Raw genomic sequence first — 19290 nt, 5'->3', positions numbered from 1 at the left:
CCTCCCTGCAGTTGGGGAACGGGGGCTCGAACCGGGATCCTTGTGCTGGTTCTTGGGCTTCATACAATGTGCACTTAACTGGGTGTGCCACCACCCGGCCCCTCACTCTCTGTTTCTCTAACACACACACACACACACACACACACACACACATACACACACACACACACACACACACACACACACACACACACACACACACACACACACACGCTGATGGAATAGCTCACTTTACATGAGTATAATGCGAGTTTGAGCTTGGCCCCCAGAACAATGAGGGAAGCTTTGGTGCTGTGGTCTCTCTCTTTGCTTTGTGCTTTCTCTTCCCACTATAAATAAGTAAATAATAAGTCCATAAGAACAAAGAGGCCCCCAGTAACACTGGAGTTGTGCAGGCACCAAGCCCCAGCAATACTAACTCTGGTGGCAAAAAGAACCAAAGAAAGAAAAAGCGTAAAAAGAAAAAGAAAGAACACCCATGTGGACGCTGCTGGAAATACTGACTGACCCCCCAGCCCTAGGGGTTGGGGGGCTGACCTATCACCAGGCACTCTGGGTGGGTGTCTGAGAGCTGAGCAGGGGCAGTACAGATACTTGCTCACACCACGGAGAGTGGTGTGTCTCCTGCCAGTCTCTCCTCCCGCGGAGCAGAGCTAAGAGGCCCAGTGGAGGCAGCATCTTGTTCCGGGACTACTGACAGAGGGTTCTGTGTACAGATCTGAGGGGCTGCCCAGGCAGGGTGATGACTTAATGGCTATGCAGACTCTCACACCTGAGGCTCCAAAGTCCCAGGTTCAACCCCCTGCACCACCATCAGCCAGAGCTCTGGTAAAAAAAAAAAGGAAAGAAAAGGAAAGAAATAAAGGAAAAGAAAAGTGGTGGTGAACCTGGCCAAGCACTCACATTACAAGGACCCGGGTTCAAGTCCCCGGTTCCCACCTGCAGGGAGAAAGCTTTGCAAGTGGTGAAGCAGGACTACAGGTGTCTCTCTGTCTCTCTCTCTCAATTTCTGACAGTCTCTATCCAATAAATAAATAAAGATAATAAAAACGTTAAAAAGGGTGGGATGCTGGTGCCTCACGGGGCCCCTCCTGACTGCCTGTGTCTCTCGCACTGTCCTGTCTTTGAAGGTGGACTGGGTACCCAGTTTGGTGGGACCTGCTCGTGGAGGGGGAGCAGCACAGCTACTAGCATGGGGGTGGGGGGGCAGTCAGGGAAGCAGGTGGGCAGAGGGTACCTTTACAAGTACCCAAGGTGACGTCTCGTGACAGGAGCTGGAGCCACTGGCCTTGCCGAAGTTCTCTGTCCCAGGGGCAGTACTCCCCTTCTAAGGCAGGGGCCAGACACCCACACGTCGCAAGGAGGGACCCATGGGAAGGGAGAAAGGAGGGGGTGGAGAGAACAGAGAGGAGCGTTATCTTCAGCCAAGAGATGGACACAACCCAATTTCATTCTGAGGGCCTTGGAGTCTGCTGGCCATAGAACAGACCGACACACAGGCCCAGAGTGTGGCTGACTGACTGTGCTGGTGGGTCTCTCTAGTTAATGCCCCACCTGGTCCCTTCACCTCCAGCAGGTCTGGGCTTGCTGGGAGTTGGGAAAGAACATCTAGGCGAGGGAGCCAAGGAAAGCTCAGGGCTTGGACCATCGGCCGTGGCCATGGGACTCCGCCAGCACATGGAGGAGGTGAGAGCCACATGGGACAGGCTAAAGACTCTTCCCCTGATGAACTGTGACACCAAGGGCCCCAGGGACCAGGAGAATGTGGGGGGACAGAGCCCTGTAAAGGGGTCCCCTGGGCCCCTACTGCCTAGCACAGTGCCAGCACCTTGTTGCCTAATCTCACTCATTTGTCACAAAATGGGGGTACCCTTCCCCCAGTCTGCAGGAAGTGGAGGTGCAGATGTGTCCCAGGGACCCAGGAAATGGCTGCCCCTGACGTTGCTCCCCACAGCTAAGGAGGAGTGTTCCTTCCTCCCAGCCTGCTCTGCCTCTCAGGGGCAATGTTAGAGGGTTCCTGACCAGCTTCCCCTGTGCACCTGGATGGGAAGGGCTATGCATATGGGCAGGGCTCAGCTCCACAGGGCCTGGCCTGACGAGCTGCAGTGCCACCTCATGGCCGGTGGGCAGGGCCTGGGGGGAGGGGTCCCTGGCCATTAGGGTGAGGACTTGACCCATTGCTTCCACAGGCAGGAAGCTCCCCATCCCCATTTACAGGAACGTGTCACAGCAGGGCAGAAGGACAGTGAATGCCAGGTCGCAGAAGGTTCCGGGACCCACCAGACCTACGTAACCCCAGGACCAAGAAACTCCTTCTCAGACTGGACCTGGTGGGGGACTCTGCAGGGATATTACAGCCACTGCCCTCGGTCCCTCCTCTGAGGAGGGAGACACAGGAGGAGGGGCTAGGGAACCTTCTAGAAGGCCGGGACAGCAACCTCTAACTGGGGGAGAGGGACAGAACAAGGAGAAGCTATTATGTATGGATGACCCCTGCATGACCCTCTGCCCACTTCCGCACTCTCTTCCCCTATACGCAGAGGGATAGAACTCCTGCCGGGACTGTTGTCCTCCGGCCAAATGGGGGTCAGAAAGCTAGGAAGGGCACAGGTATGTGGACAGGGCTGGGGCAGGAGAGAAGGCTGTCTGCTGACCTTCACTGGACTCCTCGTCCTCCTCCTCCTCGTTCTCCTCTCCCTCCTCCTCCTCCTCCTCCTCCTCATCCTCCTCGTTTCCAGGCTTGAAGCTCTTGCAGGCCTCCAGCTCCTCTTGGCTCTTCCCTTTCAGGAGAGCGTGGATCCGTACAGCTTCCTTCCAGGGGACGCCACCCAGGTCTGAGGTGGGCAGCAGCTCCTCCTCCTCCTCCTCTTCTTCCTCATCCATCTCAGATTCTGAGCTGCTGTGGGGACGTGGACACAGTACAAAGTGAGGATGTTGAAATGCCCCGCCCCAGCATAGCCCCTAATTAGGGCAGGAATGGAAGACGAGCAGGGGCCCAGAGTTCTAAGCGACATCCCAGCACGAGGAGGGCTGCACGGGCGGGGGCCTCCATTGCCCTCACCGGGCTCTGGCCGGTCAGGTCTTCTGGCCCTGATGAGAAGCACTGTGGAAGTGGCAGCCAGCACCCAGAGGCTTGAAGGAATGCCATCACCACAGATGGGTGGAGTAAAGGTTTTTTTCCCCTTTTTTTTGGGGGGGGGGGTCAATGCCAAGGGGGAAGGCAGCACATCCTCAATACCGGGGGTGGATTAAAAGGTAACTGAGGGGGCAGGGTGGTGGCGCACCTGGTTAAGCGCACATGTTACAATGTGCAAGGGACTCAGGTTCGAGGCCCCTGGTCCCCACCTGCAGGGGGAAAGCTTTACGAGTGGTGAAGCAGGTGTCTCTCTATCTCCCTCTCCCCTCTCAATTTCTGGCTGTCTCTATCCAATAAATAAATAAGGATAATTAAATAAAAAATAATAAGAGGTAACTGAGAGGGGGTGGTGCACGGAGACAGCATAATGGCTCTGCAAGATTCATGCCTGAGGCTCTGAATTCCCAGGTTCAATTCCCAGCACCACCATCAAAGTCGAGCAGGGCTCTGGTTAAAAAAAAAAAAAAAAAAAAAAAAAAAGGAAGAAGAAAAACTGTCATGTGGTAGCAAGGGCCACTATCACTGCAAAGAGAGAGTGGGGAGGAGGGCTTCAGCCCCGGGGGTTGGGCAGCGGCAGATTCAGTTAAGCGCACACACAGTACAAAGTGCAAGGACACATGCGAGGACACGTGCAAGGACCCAGGTTCGAGCTCCTGTTCCCCACCTGCAGGGGGGATGCTTCACAGGTGGTGAAGCATGTGTCTCTTTCTCCTCCTCCTCTCTCACTTTCTCTCTGTCCTGTGCAGTGAAATGGGAAAAATGGCTACATAGTGCTGCACCGAGTCCCAGAGATAGCCCTGGAGGGGAAAAAAAAAAAAAGTGCTCCAGCCCATGGGTCATTCCTTGTGACAACTGGCATTTCCAGCAGGGTCCCCTCACAACACGTGGCCCCACTCAGGGCCCCCCAGGAATACACCAGGACATGCGCCAGCCCAGGCCACGCCCTCCACCCTCTTTCTTCCATCTCTTTAAAATTTTTTTTTATTATCTTTATTTATTGGATAGAGATAGCCGGAAATTGAGAGGGGAGGAGGAGATAGAGAGGGAGAGAGACAGAGAGACATCTGCAGCCCTGCTTCACAAAGTCCACTCACAAAGCTTTCTCCCTGCAGGTGGGGACCGGGGGCTCGAATCTGGGTCCTTGTGCTTTGTTAACATGTGTGCTCAACCTGTTGGACCATCACCTGGCCCCTTTTTGTCTCTTAAATTCTAAAAAATATATATATATATATATATATATATATATATATATATATATTGCTTTATTTTAATCAGAAGGAAAGAGGGAGAGAGAGAGAGAGAGACCGACCAGAGCCCTGTTCAGCGCTGGCTGATGGTGGCACTGGGGATTGAACCTGGGACCTCAAGCCTCAGGCAAGAAAAGTCTTTTGCAGAATCACTATGAGCTCCCCCACACTCCTTCTTTTCTTTAAATAAATTTTATTTATTTATTTTTGCCAGTGTACAGATCAGCTCTGTGTTAAGGTAGTGTGGGGGATTAAACCTAGGACTTTGGAGCCTCAGGCATGAGAGTCTGTTCGCATAACCATTATGCTATCTTACCCTTTAAAGAGACAAACAGGCAGGGAGGGGGAGAGAGAGAGAGAGAGAGAGAGAGAGAGAGAGAGAGAGAGAAAAGCTGGTCCACCATTTTTTTTTCTTTCAGGGCTGTCGCTGAGGTTTTGTGCTTGTAAAACTCCACTATTTCTGTCGCTGGTGAAGTCTTTCTTTCTCCACCCCCCCCCCCCCCCCCCAGCGAATGAGGGGCAGAGGAGCAACAGCAGAGCTCTGCTCTAGCGCCCAGAAGTTTCCCTTGTGGAGGGGATTCTGAGAGGTGCCAGGGGCTAGAACCCCTGGGTGTCCACGCGGCAGTGTGCACCCTCCCAGGTGGGGAATCTCCAGCCTCCCCCAAACACCATCTCAGACAGTCACAGGCACATCCCCCAGAGCCAGCCAGCTTCATGAGGACACCCCGGGCGGGTGTGTCCTTCCACTCACGGGGAAGGGTATGTGGGGGTGCACGTCCCTGGGGTGAGGGCTCAGGGCTGACCTGCTGCCCGTGTCCTCCTCGGTGCGCGAGTCCAGCACGCTGCTCAGGTTGTGCTCGGCCTGCGTCTCCTCGGGCACCTCCTCCAGCTCCTCTGCCTGCTTCAGGGACAGGCGGTAGTTCTCCAGCTCGATCCTCTCGGGGGTGCCCCTCGGCCGCTTGGCCACGCTGGGCTCCTCCAGCCCGTTGACTCTTGCACCTGCTGGCACACAAGTGGTGGGGGGGCACAGTGCTGAGAGCGGTCGATTCAGGTGACGGCCTGGGGCAGGAGGGGGGTGCAGCCTGCACTGCCTCCCAGCAGTGGAGAAGCTCTTCTTTGTTTTTAAAACGACTCAATTGGGGGGTCGGGCGGTGGCGCAGTGGGTTAAGTGCATGTGGCGCAAAGCGCAAGGATTGGCGTAAGGATCCTGGTTCGAGCCCCCGACTGCCCACCTGCAGGGGAGTCGCTTCACAAGCGGTGAAGCAGGTCTGCAGATATCTATCTTTCTCTCCCCCTCTCTGTCTTCCTCTCCTCTCTCCATTTCTCTCTGTCCTATCCAACAACGATGAACATCAACAATGGCAATAATAATAACCACAACGAGGCTACAACAAGGGCAATAAAAGGCGGAAAAAATGGCCTCCAGGAGCAGTGGATTCATGGTACAGGCACCCAGCCCAGCAATAACCCTGGAGGAAAAAAAAAATTTTATAAAATGACTCAATTGGGAGTTGGGTTAAGCATACATGGTAAGGACTGACACAAGTAACCCAGGGAGTGTCGCTTCACGGGTAGTGAAGCACATCTGCAGATGTCTGTCTGTCTTCCCCTCCTCTCTTGATTTCTCTGTCCTCCAAAAATTAAATTAAATTAAATTAAATGACTCAACTATTATTACTACTACTACTTTAGATAGAGGAAGAGAGAGAGAGAGAGAGAGAGAGATGGAGAGGGAGAACTAGAACATCACCCTGATATATATGATGCCAAAACTTGAACTCAGGACCCGATGCTTGAGAGTCCAATGCTTTATCCACTGCAACACCTCCTGGCTACCAGGGTTGTTGCTTAGGGCTCAGTGTCTGCACAACTCTACCACTCTCAGTGGACTATTTATTTATTTATTTATTTATTTTTGAGAGAGAGAGAGAGAGAGAGAGGAGGAGGAGGAGGAGGAGTGCACTAGCCCTGCAGCACTGCTTCAACACTTGTGACATCCCCCTGGTGCTGACAGGGGCTTGAACCTTGGTGCTTCCTTGCACATGGTGAAATGTGCACTAAACTGGGTGTAGCAGTACCCAACGCCTCAGGACACTGTTCCAGGAAGAAGGCCCCTCTGGGCAGCTCTCATGAAGATGGGGGCCACCATCTGTTGGTGACAATTACTGAACCAAGCATTGTCCTGGGAGTTTGGGCAGCTCTCATGAAGATGGGGGCCGCCATCTGTTGGTGACATTTACTGAACCAAGCATTGTCCTGGGAGTTGCCGACTGCTTATCTCAAACATCTGATCTGGGGCTCTCTCCACTGTCATTCTTCTGTAGAGACAACCTATCCCATTTCCTTATTTCTCTCTTTAAGACAACATAGAGGCTGAGAGGCAAAGAGAATGAAAGAAACCAAAGAAAGGGTACCATCTAAACGAGCAATTTCTCTCCCCTTTTTTTAAAATTAATTAATTTATTTTCCCTTTTGTTGCCCTTGTTGTTTTTATTGATGTCATCATTGTTAGATAGGACAGAGAGAAATGGAGAGAGGAGGCGAAGACAGAGGTAGGGAGAGAAAGACAGACACCTGCAGACCTGCTTCACTGCCTGTGAAGCGACTCCCCTGAAGGTGGGGAGCCGGGGCTCGAACCGGGATCCTCATGCTGGTCCTTGTGCTTCGCGCCACGTGCGCTTAACCCGCTTAACCCGCTGCGCTACCGCCTGACTCCCTCCCTCTCCCTCTTTACTAGAGCACTGCTCAGCTCTGGCTTATGTTGGTACGGGGGATTGAACCTGGGACTTTGGAGCCTTAGGCATGAGTCTTGCATAACCATTATGCTATCTACCCCTGCCCTAGTGAGCTATTTCTCTATATCATCATCATCATCATCATCATCATCATTTTATTACCACCAGGGCTATTGCTGGGACTCAGTGTCAGCACCATGAATCCACCGCTCCCGTGGCCACTTTTTCTGTCTCCCCCTTTCTTTGTTTTTTTTTTTATTTGACAGGACAGAGAGAAACTGAGAGGGAAGGGGGAGGGAGAGAGGGATAGAGACAGAGAGACACCTGCAGACCTGCTTTACCCACTCGGGAAGCATCTCCCCTGTAAGTGGGGACTGGGGGCTCGAACCCCAGTCTTTGTGCATAATAATATGTGCTTTTAACCTGGTGCACCACCACCCAGCTCCCCAAGTAAGCTATTTCTCTATCTTCTTTCTCTCTCCCTCCCTCCCACTGCCCTCTCCGCCCTTTCTCTTCCACTACAATGCCAGCTTTATACATTGTTTCTCCTGGAAGAGTCTCCATCAGTCAATTCCACCACTGTTGTTTATTTTGGGGGGGGGAGTATATCTTAGTGCACCCAGTTTAGTCTGAGAACCCCACCCCTTCTGCCCAGCCCTCAGTTATTCCCTAAGAGGCTTTGGTAGTGTGTTGAGCACACAGTGGGCCAGACAAAGGCGAACTACACACCTCAACTTTACCACAGACAGATGCACAAGATATCTGAGGTGATCACAGAATTGCTGAGGGTTCACGTTCTACTTGAATGAGACTGCCACCTGCCACCCAGGATCACTATCACCAAGGAATGACATACACACACACATACACACACCCCTGCATATCCCATCCATTCACTCTTTCTCTTCTACTTGCTACATATGGGCAGTATTTGCCTGACGTGTAATAAATAACATATCTAGGGAGTCGGGTGGTAGCGCAGCAGGTTAAGCACATGTGGCACAAAGTGCAAGGGCCGTCGTAAGGATCCCGGTTCGAGCCCCCAGCTCCCCACCTGCAGGGGAGTCGCTTCACAGGCGGTGAAGCAGGTCTGCAGGTGTCTATCTTTCTATCTCCCTTTCTGTCTTCCCCTCCTCTCTCCATTTCTCTCTGTCCTATCTAACAACGATGACAGCAACAATAACTACAACAATAAAACAACAAGGACAACAAAAGTGAAAATAAATAAATATAAAAAAATTTTAAAAAACTAATGTCCAGTGATAAACTTTCCTTAAAGTTTTTAAAATATATATTCACAGGGTGGGGGCTGGGGGAGACACCTGCAGCCCTGCTTCACCACTTGTGAAGCTTTCCCCCTACAGGTGGGGACCAGGGGCCTGAACCCAGGTCCTTGTGTACCGTAATGTGTGTGCTCAACTGGGTGTAACCCATAAAAAACGATTAATTTACCCGCTTACTATAAGACAGAGACAGAGTGCTACTTAGTTGTATGAGGTGCTGAGGCTTGAACCCACGACGTCACACACGCAAAGCAAATAGGCTACCTGCTGAGCCTGCCTCCTGAATGCAACCCTGCCTGGAGCCTTTGAGTTCTGACACCTGTAGAATCTTGTGTCTCTGCCTGCTCTGTATTGCAAACCACAGTGACCTGCCCAAGTGAAGTGGGAGGCCTATCACTCAGAGTGAGTGACAGCAGGTAAGGCCCAGCGGCTGGCAAAGACAGTTTGGTGCTGACAGGTCTTCAGGGAGAGGGTGTCCTTGAGAAGGAAGAGTGGGGCAGGAACAGAGGTGGGAGCAACTGTGAGAGGCCTTGCACCCTGGCCTGTAACAACCTTGACCTTTGGGGATGGTCTAAGATATTTCCTTAAAAAAAATTATTATCTTCATTTATTGGATAGAGACAGCCAGAAATTGAGAGGGGTGGGGGAGACGGAGTGACACTTGTAGTCCTGCTTCACCACTCGCAAAGCTTTCCCTTTGTAGATGGGAACCGGGGGCTTGAACCCGGGTCCTTGTCATTGTACCGTGTGCTCAACCAGGTGCACCACCATCTGCTCTGATTTTTTTTTTGTAATGATTTGCTCATGAGAAAAAGAGAGGGAGGGGGAAAGGGAAAGAGGGAGGGAGGGGGGGAGAGAGAGAGAGAGAAGCAGAGCAACACTGTCACACATAATGCTGGAGATTGAACTTGGGGCCTCCTGGCTACTTGGCAGTGCCACGCTATATACACTGTGCCACTTCCTTGGCCACGGCCAGGTTTCTTTTTTTTCTCTTAAGACTTAATCATTCAACCATTTGCAAGGACCTGGGTTCAAGCCCCCAACCCCCATCTGCAGGGGAGAAGCTTTATGAGTGCTGAAGCAGGTCTACATGTGTCTCATTCTCTCTCTCTATTCACACCCCGCCCCCAATTTCTCTCTGTCCTATCAAATTAAAGAGAAGAGAAAAAAAAAGTTACTGAGAGCAGTGGGTCCACAGTGCCAGCAATCACCTTGGTGGCAAAACCAAAACAAAATGACTCGCTCATCCATTCTTGTGGGGGCAGGGAGAGAGAACCAGCCATCACCCTGGCACATGGGATGCCAGGGATCCAACTCGGGACCTCACACATTCAGAGTCCAAGGCTTTCTCCATGATACCACCTCATCAGGTCGCATTTGTTCCTTATGAATCACATGGAACAGTCACTGCCTGCATGAGCTCCACACACTGGCTGGGAAGGAATATTTTTTCCTGATGGGATAACTGGCTCTCAGTTGATACACAGGAGCTGCCAAAAGCCTTTATCTGTGCCTGTTCAGTTCTTTATTTATCTACTATTATATATATATTGCTTCCAGGGTTATCGCTGGGGTTTCGGTGCCTGCACTATAAATCCACTGCTCCTGGAGACCATATTTTTCCCACTTTGTTGTCCTTGTTGTTATTGATGTTGTTGTTGGATAGGATAGAAACTGAGAGAGGAGGGGAAGACAGAGAGCGGGAAAGAAAGACAACTGCAGACGGGGAGCTGGGGGCTTGAACCAGGATCCTTAAGCTGGTCCTTGCGCTTTGTGCTATGTGCGCTTAACCCGCTGCGCTACTGCCCAGCCCTGTCTGTTTAGTTTTGAAGCAGTCCTGGGGAACGGAAATCCATTTTCCTAATTCTTTGTTCTGTTCTTTTCCTTGAATTTTTCTGAAGCCAGGGTTATTACTGGGGCTCAATGCTACACAACTTCAGCATCCATCGCTGCCATCTTTTCTTGGGGCGGGGAGGGTAGGTGGGTTGTAGACAGAGGAAGGGAGAAACACAGAGAAGGAGAGACACCTCCTGCATCACCACTTGGGAAGCTTCCTCCCTGCACTTGAACCTGGGTCCTTGCATACTGTAACACGTGTTCCAGCAGGTGTGCCACCACTCTGTGCTCACAATTCTAACAGGAGCAGGCAGTTAGATTCAGTGCTCTCAGATTTCAGCATGTCTCCCTCTCTCACTTTTATTATATTCACAGCCAGTCTCTCTTTGGCTTCTTGAATGAAAGTGAGGTTAATTGTATGTCAAGACCATGTGCTTGCTTTGGTATGTTTGTTTTTACCAGAGCACTGCTCAGCTTGGTTTATGGTAGTGAGGGGGATTGAACCTGGGACTTTGGAGTCTCAGGCACGATAGTCTCTTTGCATCGTGTGCTGCTTTCCTATGGGAGTGACTCAGGTTTGAATCCTGGTCCCCACATTGGAGGGCTGTAGCCTCTCTCTCTTGCTCACTCTTTTTATAATTTTATTTTTAATGTTGTATTTTATTTTAATGACAGAGATACAGAGAAAGGCAGAGAGTAGAGAGAGGAAGAGAGGCACTAGAGCCCTGCTCAGCTTTGGCTGATGGTGGTGCTGGGGACTGAACCTAGGACCTTGGAGTCCCAGGCATGAAGGTCTTTTGCAGAACCATTTTGCCATCTCCCTATCCCATTATTTATTTTTTTACATTGTATTTATTTTATTTTTTGCCTCCAGAGCTCAGTGCCTGCACCATGAATCTACTGCTCCTGGAGGCTATTTTTCCCCCTTTTGTTGTCCTTGTTTTATTGTTGTTGTGGTTATTATTGTCATTATTGAAGTTGTTGTTGCTGGATAGAACAGAGAGAAATGGAGAGAGGTGGGGAAGGCAGAAAGGGGGAGAGAAAGATAGACACCTGCAGACCTGCTTCACCGCCCATGAAGCGACCCCCCTGCAGATGGGGAGTCGGGGGCTCCAACAGGGGTCCTTACACCAGACCTTGCACTTTGCACCACGTGCGCTTAACCCGCTGTGCTACTGCCTGACCCTGTATTTAGTTTATTTTAATGAGATATACAAAGAGAAAGACCAGAGCCCTGCTCAACTCTGGCTGATGCTGGGTATTGAACCTGGGACCTCTGAGCCTCAGGCATGAAAGTCTTTTGCAGAACTGTGATGCTATCTCCCTGCCTCTCTTTCTCTCCTTCTTTGTCAGAGCCCTGCTCAGCTCTGGCTTATGGTGCTGTGGAGGACTGAACTTGCAACCTTAGAGCCTCAGGCACTAGAGTCCTTTGGCATAACCATTATGCTATCTCCTTCATCTCCCTTTCTACCTTTTGCCTCGATATCAAAAAATAAATAAGAGAAGCAGAAGTAGCAACTCAGACACGATAGAATGATGCCCCACACTAAACAGACCACGTCTTGAGCAGAGAGACCTGACTTCTCACCATTTGGCAGCGTGGGGTAGGGGGAAAGAGTTATTCCTTTTTGGCAGGTTTCTCCCAGATGCTATATACTACCACCCACGCCACTGGGTATGTCCTCTCTTGCATCCCAGAGAGAGAAACAGACAAGGAAACTCAGGGTGGCAAAACACCCTTCCCTCTCGCTGTCCTCCCACAGACTGGCTCTCAAGGGCTCCCTGCCTCAACAGGCCTTTCCAAGGCCATGTCCACGCAAGCCCAGGAGACGGCCTGCAGACACCTGTGTGCCTGCACCACCTTCTACCCACAAGGTCACGTTACCAGATTCTCACCCTGACAGGGACAGACACTGAAGTGACCAGATGAGAAAGCTGCTCTCAGTGAACTGGGTCTGGTGTGGACAGACAGGGATTCACATGTTTCTCTCCTGGGACTGACTGGGTATTTCCATCCAAACAGACAGCACGGAAAGGGAGATGAAACACTGTCCCTATGTCATGGGGCCAGGACTGTGAAGGGACGGTAGCTGGAGAAACAGTGAGAGAAGGAATACAGTGGCCTAGGAGCTGGAGCAGGGGATAAAAGACTCTCTGATATGAGGTCCTGAGTTCAATCCCTGGCATCAAATGTGCCAGAGTGATGTTCTGCTTCTCTTTTTTTTCTCTCTTGATCTCTTCCTTCTCTCTTTTATTTAATTAATTTATTTATTGGCTAAGAGACAAAAAATTGAGAGAGGAGGGGTATAGAAAGAGGGGGAGACATCTGCAGCCCTGTTTCACCACCTGTGAGGCTTTCCCCCTCCAAGTGGGGACCAGGAGACTAAACCCAGGTCCTTGTACACTGTAATGTGTGCACTTAACCAGGTGTGCCACCATCTGGCCCCCCTCTTTTTTCCTTATTGGGGGGAGGTTAATGGCTTAAAGTTAATAGTAAAATACAGCAGTTGGTCTGTGTGTCACATTTCTCAGTTTTCCACATCACACTCTAACCCACACGTAGGTCGTCCTCTGCCATCATGCTCCAGGATCTGAACCCTCCCCACCCCCCCAGAGTTTTTTGCTTTGGTGCAATACACCAACTCCAGTCCAAGTTCTGCTAGTGTTTCCCTTATTGTTCGTATTTCTCAACTTCTGTCCATGTTGGGATCATCCCATATTCATCCTTCTCTTTCTGGCTGATCTCACTTCGCAGGACTACTTCAAGCTCCCTCCTTCTCTGTTGACATCTCTCTCCCCCTCCCATACACAATGTTATCATAAACAGACCAAAAAAAAAAAAAAGCAGAGAAAGAGTCATCACTGGGGACTTCTAGGGGGCCGGGCGGTAGCACAGCGGGTTAAGCGCACGTAGCGCAAAGCGCAAGAACGGGTGTAAGGATCCTGGTTCGAGCCCCCGGCTCCCTACCTGCAGAGGAGTCGCTTCACACGTGGTGAAGCAGGTCTGCAGGTGTCTATCTTTCTCTCCCCATCTCTGTCTTCCCCTCCTCTCTCCATTTCTCTCTGTCCTATCCAACAACGAACGACATCAACAGCAACAATGATAACCACAACAAGGGCAACAAAAGGGGGAAAAAATGGCCTCCAGGAGCGGTGGATTCGTGGTGAAGGCACTGAGCCCCAGCAATGAGCCTGGAGACAAAAAAAAAAAAAAAAGTTCTAATAAGTGCAACAGACTTGTATGTCTAAGGTTCCTGATTCAATCCTCTGCATTGTAAGTACCAGAAGTGGTGCTCTGCCATCTCTCTCTCTTTTTGCTTCACATGAAATTCTCAAGGGGGCTGGGTGGTGGCACACCTAGCTGAGCACTTGTTACAATGTGCAAGGACCCGGGTTCAAGCCCCCACACTGTACCTGCAGGGAAAAAGCTTTACAAGCGGTGAAACAGGGCTGCAGGTGTCTCTCACCCTCTCTTTCTCCCTCCTCCTCTCTATTTCTGACTGTCTCTATCAAATAAAAAATAAGAATAATGCTAAACAAAGAAATCCTCTCTCATATGTGGTAAATAAAACCAAATCTATTGTTCTTTTTTTTTTTTTAACCAGAGCACTGCTCACCTTTGGCTTATGGTGGAGCAAGAGACTGAACCCGAGATTTTGGAGCCTCAGGCACGAGAGTCTCTGAATAATTATGCTATCTACTTCCCTCCTCCAAATCTATTTTTTAACCAGAGCACTGAGAGATATATAGGCAAAGATACACACACACACACACCCACACACACACACCCACACCCACACACACCAAAATACTGCTTAGCATTGGCTTATGGTGTTGGGGATTGAACCTGGGACCTTGGAACCTCAGGTATGAAAGTCTTTTAGCAGAACCGCTATGCTGTGTCCCTGGCCCTAAGTAATAATCCATCATAAAAAATAAAAATAAAAAAACCCCACAAAACAACAACAACAATAATGGGAAGAAAACAGCTGAAGCCCACAGAAATGGACTCAGCTATAAAGATTTTAATTCTTTTAATTTTTACCAGAACACTACTCAGCTCTGGATTCATGTAGGGTGTATGGAACTGCACCTGGGATTTTGGGGCTTCAGGCATGAGAGTCTCTTTGCTTAACCACTATGTTATCTCCTTCCCTGTGAGGAGTTTTCTGGAAATTATTTGAATGGAGGCCCAAGAGAATGTTCTGTGCTGAGCCAGAGCTGGAGGCTGGGCTCCCTCTTAGCAAAAAAGCCTTCCAGCACATGGCCCAGGCCCCCTGGGTGTGAGCAGTCATGATGGCTCTGCCCAGAGGCGGCCATATGGGGGAGTGGGGGGGGGGGGTGTCAGGCATAGGCAGCCTGAATCCAGCACTCAGACTACTGACCCTTCTCCTTCTGGAAGACCCATTCAGGGCGGCTGGCAAATCAAGCCGAGCAGCCACCTGCAGGGAGCAGGAAGGGGTGGCTGCCGTGACCTGGAAGTAATCGGGGAAGAGAGCACAGGCCTCCCCTCCCACAAGGGAGGTGTGTGTACCCCACCCAGAACACCCGTGCTGGGGAGACTGTCAGGGAAGTGGCGGCAGCCTCCACACCCTCTCCATTCTGACTCATCTACCTGTTCATACTTTCCAGCTTGGTCTGCGTCCCCAGGCAGGGCTAGCTTTGGCGGCTCTGTGAGGCAGTAGAACTCTGTGGAAGAGACTGGGTGTGTGTGTGTGTGGGGGGATCCTTTCTGAAATCTGTCTGGCTGTGATATTTATCATGTTTTTCCTTTTTTTAATCTTTAAACATTTAAAAAAATTATTTATTAGATAGAGGCAAAGAGAAATTGAGAGGGAGAGGGGACAGAGAGACAGACGGACACCTGCAGCCCTGCTTCACCACTCATGAAGCTCTCCCCGCTGCAGGTGGGGACCAGGGGCTTGAACCCGGGTCCTTTGCGCACTATAGTGTGAGTACTTAACCAGGTGGGCTACTGCCTGGCCCTTACATTCATTATTTTCTCTATTTCTTTTTAAAATATCTTTATTGATCTGATAGATACAGCCAGAAATCAAGAGGGAAAGGAGAGATAAGACAGGGAGAGAGACAGACAGACCTGCAGCCCTGCTTCACTGCTTGTGAAGCTTTCCCCATGCAGGTGGGGGATCAGAGATTCAAACCTGGGTTCTTGTGCATTTGTAAGGTGTGTGCTCAACCAGGTGCGCCACCACCTGGCCCCTCACTTCTTTTTAAAGACAGAGATCACAACACCAAGGCACCTTTCAGTGCCGGGGGGGGCTTGAACCTGGGTCATGGGCAAAGCAGTACACTGTCCAAGTGAGTTATTTCATCAGCCCTAGTTTTACGTTTTTTGTTTGTTCGTTTGTTTTAATGATGTATTTAGTGAGGGAGAGACAGAAGCAGGGCATCACTCTGGCACATGGACTGCTGGGGAAAGAACTCAGGGCCTCATAGCTGAGAGTCCAAGGCTGATCTTATTCAGAGGAAGGGGAGAATGGGAAGCCAAGATGGAGAACAGGGCTGACTGCAGGAGAGGGAGAGAGAAGCAAGCCACTCCACCGCTGTGGGTGTCACTTCTGCATCGGCAATGCTCTGGAGGACTGAATGGATATAGGTGACAGCGTCTGTGGGGCTGTCAGCAGCCCGGTGGTGGCCTGTCTCGTGTGCTGTGGAACCTGCCAGGCTGGTTTGGGATGGCAGCAGGCAGGCAGGCAGGCAGGCGTGTGTGTGAGCAGGGTGACACACACCACACAAAGACAGTGCGGGAGGGTGGAGAGACAGCTGAGAGAACAGAGAAAGAGGCTTCCACGTGACCCGAGGGAGGGCCCTGCGCTTTCGGCAAGAAGAGGGAGAACAGGACAACCCCCCACCCCAGCCCCATGGCAGCCTGGCAGAGCCGCTGTCAGGAGAGGCTGGTGCGTGCCCATGTCCTGGGGCAGGCGCAGCATCAGTGTGGGCCGAGGCTCCGTTCTACCCGTCAGCACCCTCTTGATGGCCGACGACGAGAACACAGGTGACACCTTGTGCAACTGCTTTCCTGTCTGCAGCTGCTACACAGCTAGAACTTCCCATCACGGCGGCCCCCATGAAGGGGGGGGGGGGGCTCCTGTGATCAGGGGCCTGTGTCCCCGTTCAACCCATCTGGCCTCTCTCCCTGACTCCGCTGGGGAAGCTGGAGTTTTTGGGGCCCCTGCCTAAGTCACCCCTTCTGCCCACCCTCTGATCAGGAAAAAAAGGGGAAAGGAAAAAGAAAAACTCAGAAACCTGGAGATTGTTCGGAATTTATTCTCTTAAATAAGAATGACGACATTGGTTGAAAAGGAAAAAAAAATCATAATAAAAGAAAAAAAGAAAAAGGAAGCAAAGCACAACACATCTTAGTTTCACAGTCACGAAAACAGTTACACAGTTAAATAAATAAAAAAACTCACAAAGGAACACACTGAAAACAACAGCACAGGTGGAAAATAAACGGGGCTGTACAGCTCACACCCCCTAACTCTGCTTCTTCACCCGCCCCCCACAACCTGAGGCCACTTGGCGGATGGACGGACAGCGCCCTGCTGGCCTATAGAGATATGCTGAACAACAGATAGGAAGCAGGAGGAGGCAGGGCCTGGCTCTCCAAGGAACTGGGTGTGCAGAGCAGCCCAGCTCCCAGCGTGCTTGTGAGCTGACTTCTGGAGTCAGAACCATGCGCAGGGGAGAGTTCCAGCCCCGAGCTGACACCCCGTAAGTTGCTCTACCTGCCCCCCCTCCGCACCGAGTCCAAATACTCAGCCAGGCCACAGTTCCCTAGTGCAAACACTCTTGGTTTCTGGAAGCAAAGGACACACAGCTGTGAGAACAGCCATGTACTGCTGCTATTATTATTATTCCAGGCATAATATACAGATGTCTGCATGGGTATGAGAGGAGACCATACGTGCTTCTAGGTGTTTAGACAGAGAAATATTCGCACAACACCAACAGCTAGGACATCTGAGGTAGGGCTAGGGGATTACACTGGGTTGCAGACTTCTGTTTTTCCAGAAAAACCTAGAATGGAGAGAACTTGGGAAATAGCTAAAAGAGTCCCTCAGAAGCAGGTACTGCAGAATTGAATGGGATTCCTTGTCCTGGGGGGGGGGGGCAAATACGAGTGTGTGGGGGCAGGTGGGGGGGGGCTGAGAGCACCCAAGCTATGAAACCGAGTGTGACCATGCAAGGGGTGTCTGGGGGACAGGGTCCTGGCACTTGTCACTCTGCCAGGTTCTCTCTCCCACAGGACACCCAATAGCGTTGTGCCCTGGCCCTGACACCCTACTGCCAGCACGTCTGTGTATGTATGGCTCTGCACCAGCTTCAGACCAGCTGGCAAGTCACCTTGAGAATTAGAACCCAGGGACACATGCTCCGGGCTTCATTCTTTCTGGGTTGTCTTGAGACTCGGACTCCAAGGCTGTCTCTCTCCTCTTTTTGGTGCCGAGTTCCTAGCTTGGCTCTAGGGAGCCCTGACTTCTTGACAATTCCTGAAAACCTGCAGCCAGGCTCCTAGGGAGGACGGGGGAGGGGCATGCTGGACTGCTCGGGGATGAGCCTGGTGACTCCCACACATCACGGGAAAAGCTATGAAGGGGCTCAAGGCTGCAGAAGCTTCAGAAACATTCATGGCCTCAACGCTGCTGAGGAACCAGGGCCAGCTGGCTGCGGGATGCTTTGGAAACTGCCCTTGGGTTCTAGCGAGTGTGTCTGACTCAGATGGGTTGTCTTGTCTCCTTGCTCACAGCAAGCAGAGGCTGACCCTGCTCCTGGGGGGTTGTGGGAAGTATTGGAGCTGGGCCCACCCGTGGGAAGCCTGTACAGATTGATTCTGCATTTCTCCCCTCTGGGGAATCCTACCGCCACCAGACTTTCTCCATAGTGTCTGGCTCTCCCTGGCACAAAGAGAGTCATAGAAATCTGACACTGCCACCTTCTCTCACCCATGGGGAGACCTGGGAGAACCCTGGGGGAAGTGGACAGCACCAGGGGCATCAGAACCAGCTAGCATTTCCTGATGCTGCCACTGGTGTGGCATGGAGATAGAGAGGTGGGTTTTGGAAGAAAGGAATGACATTGAGGTAGGGATGGTGTCGTGTCCCCCGGGACAGGGGATGAATGCTCATGGAAGTGGGGTGTCAGTGCGTACCCCCCCACCCCAGTAGTGCAGATACCCCAAAGAGACAAGGGACAGGGCCTGTCCCTGAGTGGTTATTACATACAGCTCAGCTTAAGTGAATGCACCCAGGTGGAGGGGGACGGGCGCCAGAATCTCAACTTGCAGGAGACATGGATCCAGAGGTGACAGCTGCGGTTCTGCCGGGACAGGCCCCGGGCCGACCCCCACCCCGACTCCCACGGTGTGCTGGGTCAGAGCTGCCGTGCCGTCTGAGGCGGAAGCAGCCTACTGGCCGGCAGCTTGCCAGTGGAGCTCCCCCCTAATCTGCAGCAGCACCTCTGACAGGCCATAGAGGAAGGGGACCCCGAAGGCGAGCAGTTGGCACATGAAAAAGGAGTCCGGGGGGTTCTGGGCCACGTGGTGCCCGAGCGAAGACAGGCCGCCGTGGAGGTGCCGGCTGGCCCCCTTGGCCTTGTCACACAGGCGGAGGGAGTGACGTGCCACCCAGTCAAACAAGGAAGTGAGGCTACCTGGAGTCCTCTCGGGGGGGCTGGCCATGGCGCTGGCCCGTCCACTTGTGGCGGTGGCAGGCCCGTCCTGCAGGGCTCCTCTGGCCTCCTAGAAGAGTCCACGGGGAGAAGGGGCGTCACTGAGTGCCCACTGCCCGGCACCCGGGGGCTGGCCCACAGCTGGGTCCCTCTTGCAGGGAGGCTGGACGTACGGGCTAGGGAGGCTCGGGGACTCCCTGATGCCCCTCTGCAGCCTGCGTGGCTTTTTGGGGAAAAGCCACAAACTGACGTGTGACGCCAAGAGGGGCGGCGCCTCCCAGGGCCCCTGATACTAATGAAAATCAAAAAGGGTTGTGCGGTGTTGTACCCAGTAGAGTGCACACCCGGGACTGTGCAAATGT

General features: G+C 51.9%; 1 protein-coding gene across 26 annotated transcripts in view; it reads right to left on the bottom strand.

The window, feature by feature from the left end:
• The window catches only part of MICAL3 (microtubule associated monooxygenase, calponin and LIM domain containing 3), a 187674-nt gene that overhangs the window by 52992 nt on the left and 115392 nt on the right, over nucleotides 1–19290 (bottom strand). For 17 of the 26 annotated variants that reach the window (XM_060191367.1, XM_060191377.1, XM_060191374.1 and 14 more), the window contains 4 exons: nucleotides 18911–18998; nucleotides 5187–5385; nucleotides 2655–2899; nucleotides 1238–1327 (listed from right to left, as the gene is read on the bottom strand). In XM_060191367.1, coding sequence (XP_060047350.1) covers nucleotides 1238–1327; nucleotides 2655–2899; nucleotides 5187–5385; nucleotides 18911–18998 — 622 coding nt within the window. The remainder of the gene's footprint in view (nucleotides 1–1237; nucleotides 1328–2654; nucleotides 2900–5186; nucleotides 5386–18910; nucleotides 18999–19290) is intronic. The other 9 variants (XM_060191379.1, XM_060191386.1, XM_060191387.1 and 6 more) reach the window with 4 other exon arrangements.

This window comes from Erinaceus europaeus, chromosome 5 (assembly GCF_950295315.1).
Source record: "Erinaceus europaeus chromosome 5, mEriEur2.1, whole genome shotgun sequence".
NCBI classification, from domain to species: Eukaryota; Metazoa; Chordata; class Mammalia; order Eulipotyphla; family Erinaceidae; genus Erinaceus; species Erinaceus europaeus.
Note: the sequence above shows the minus strand (reverse complement) of the source record. Positions and strands in the feature narration are given on the sequence as shown.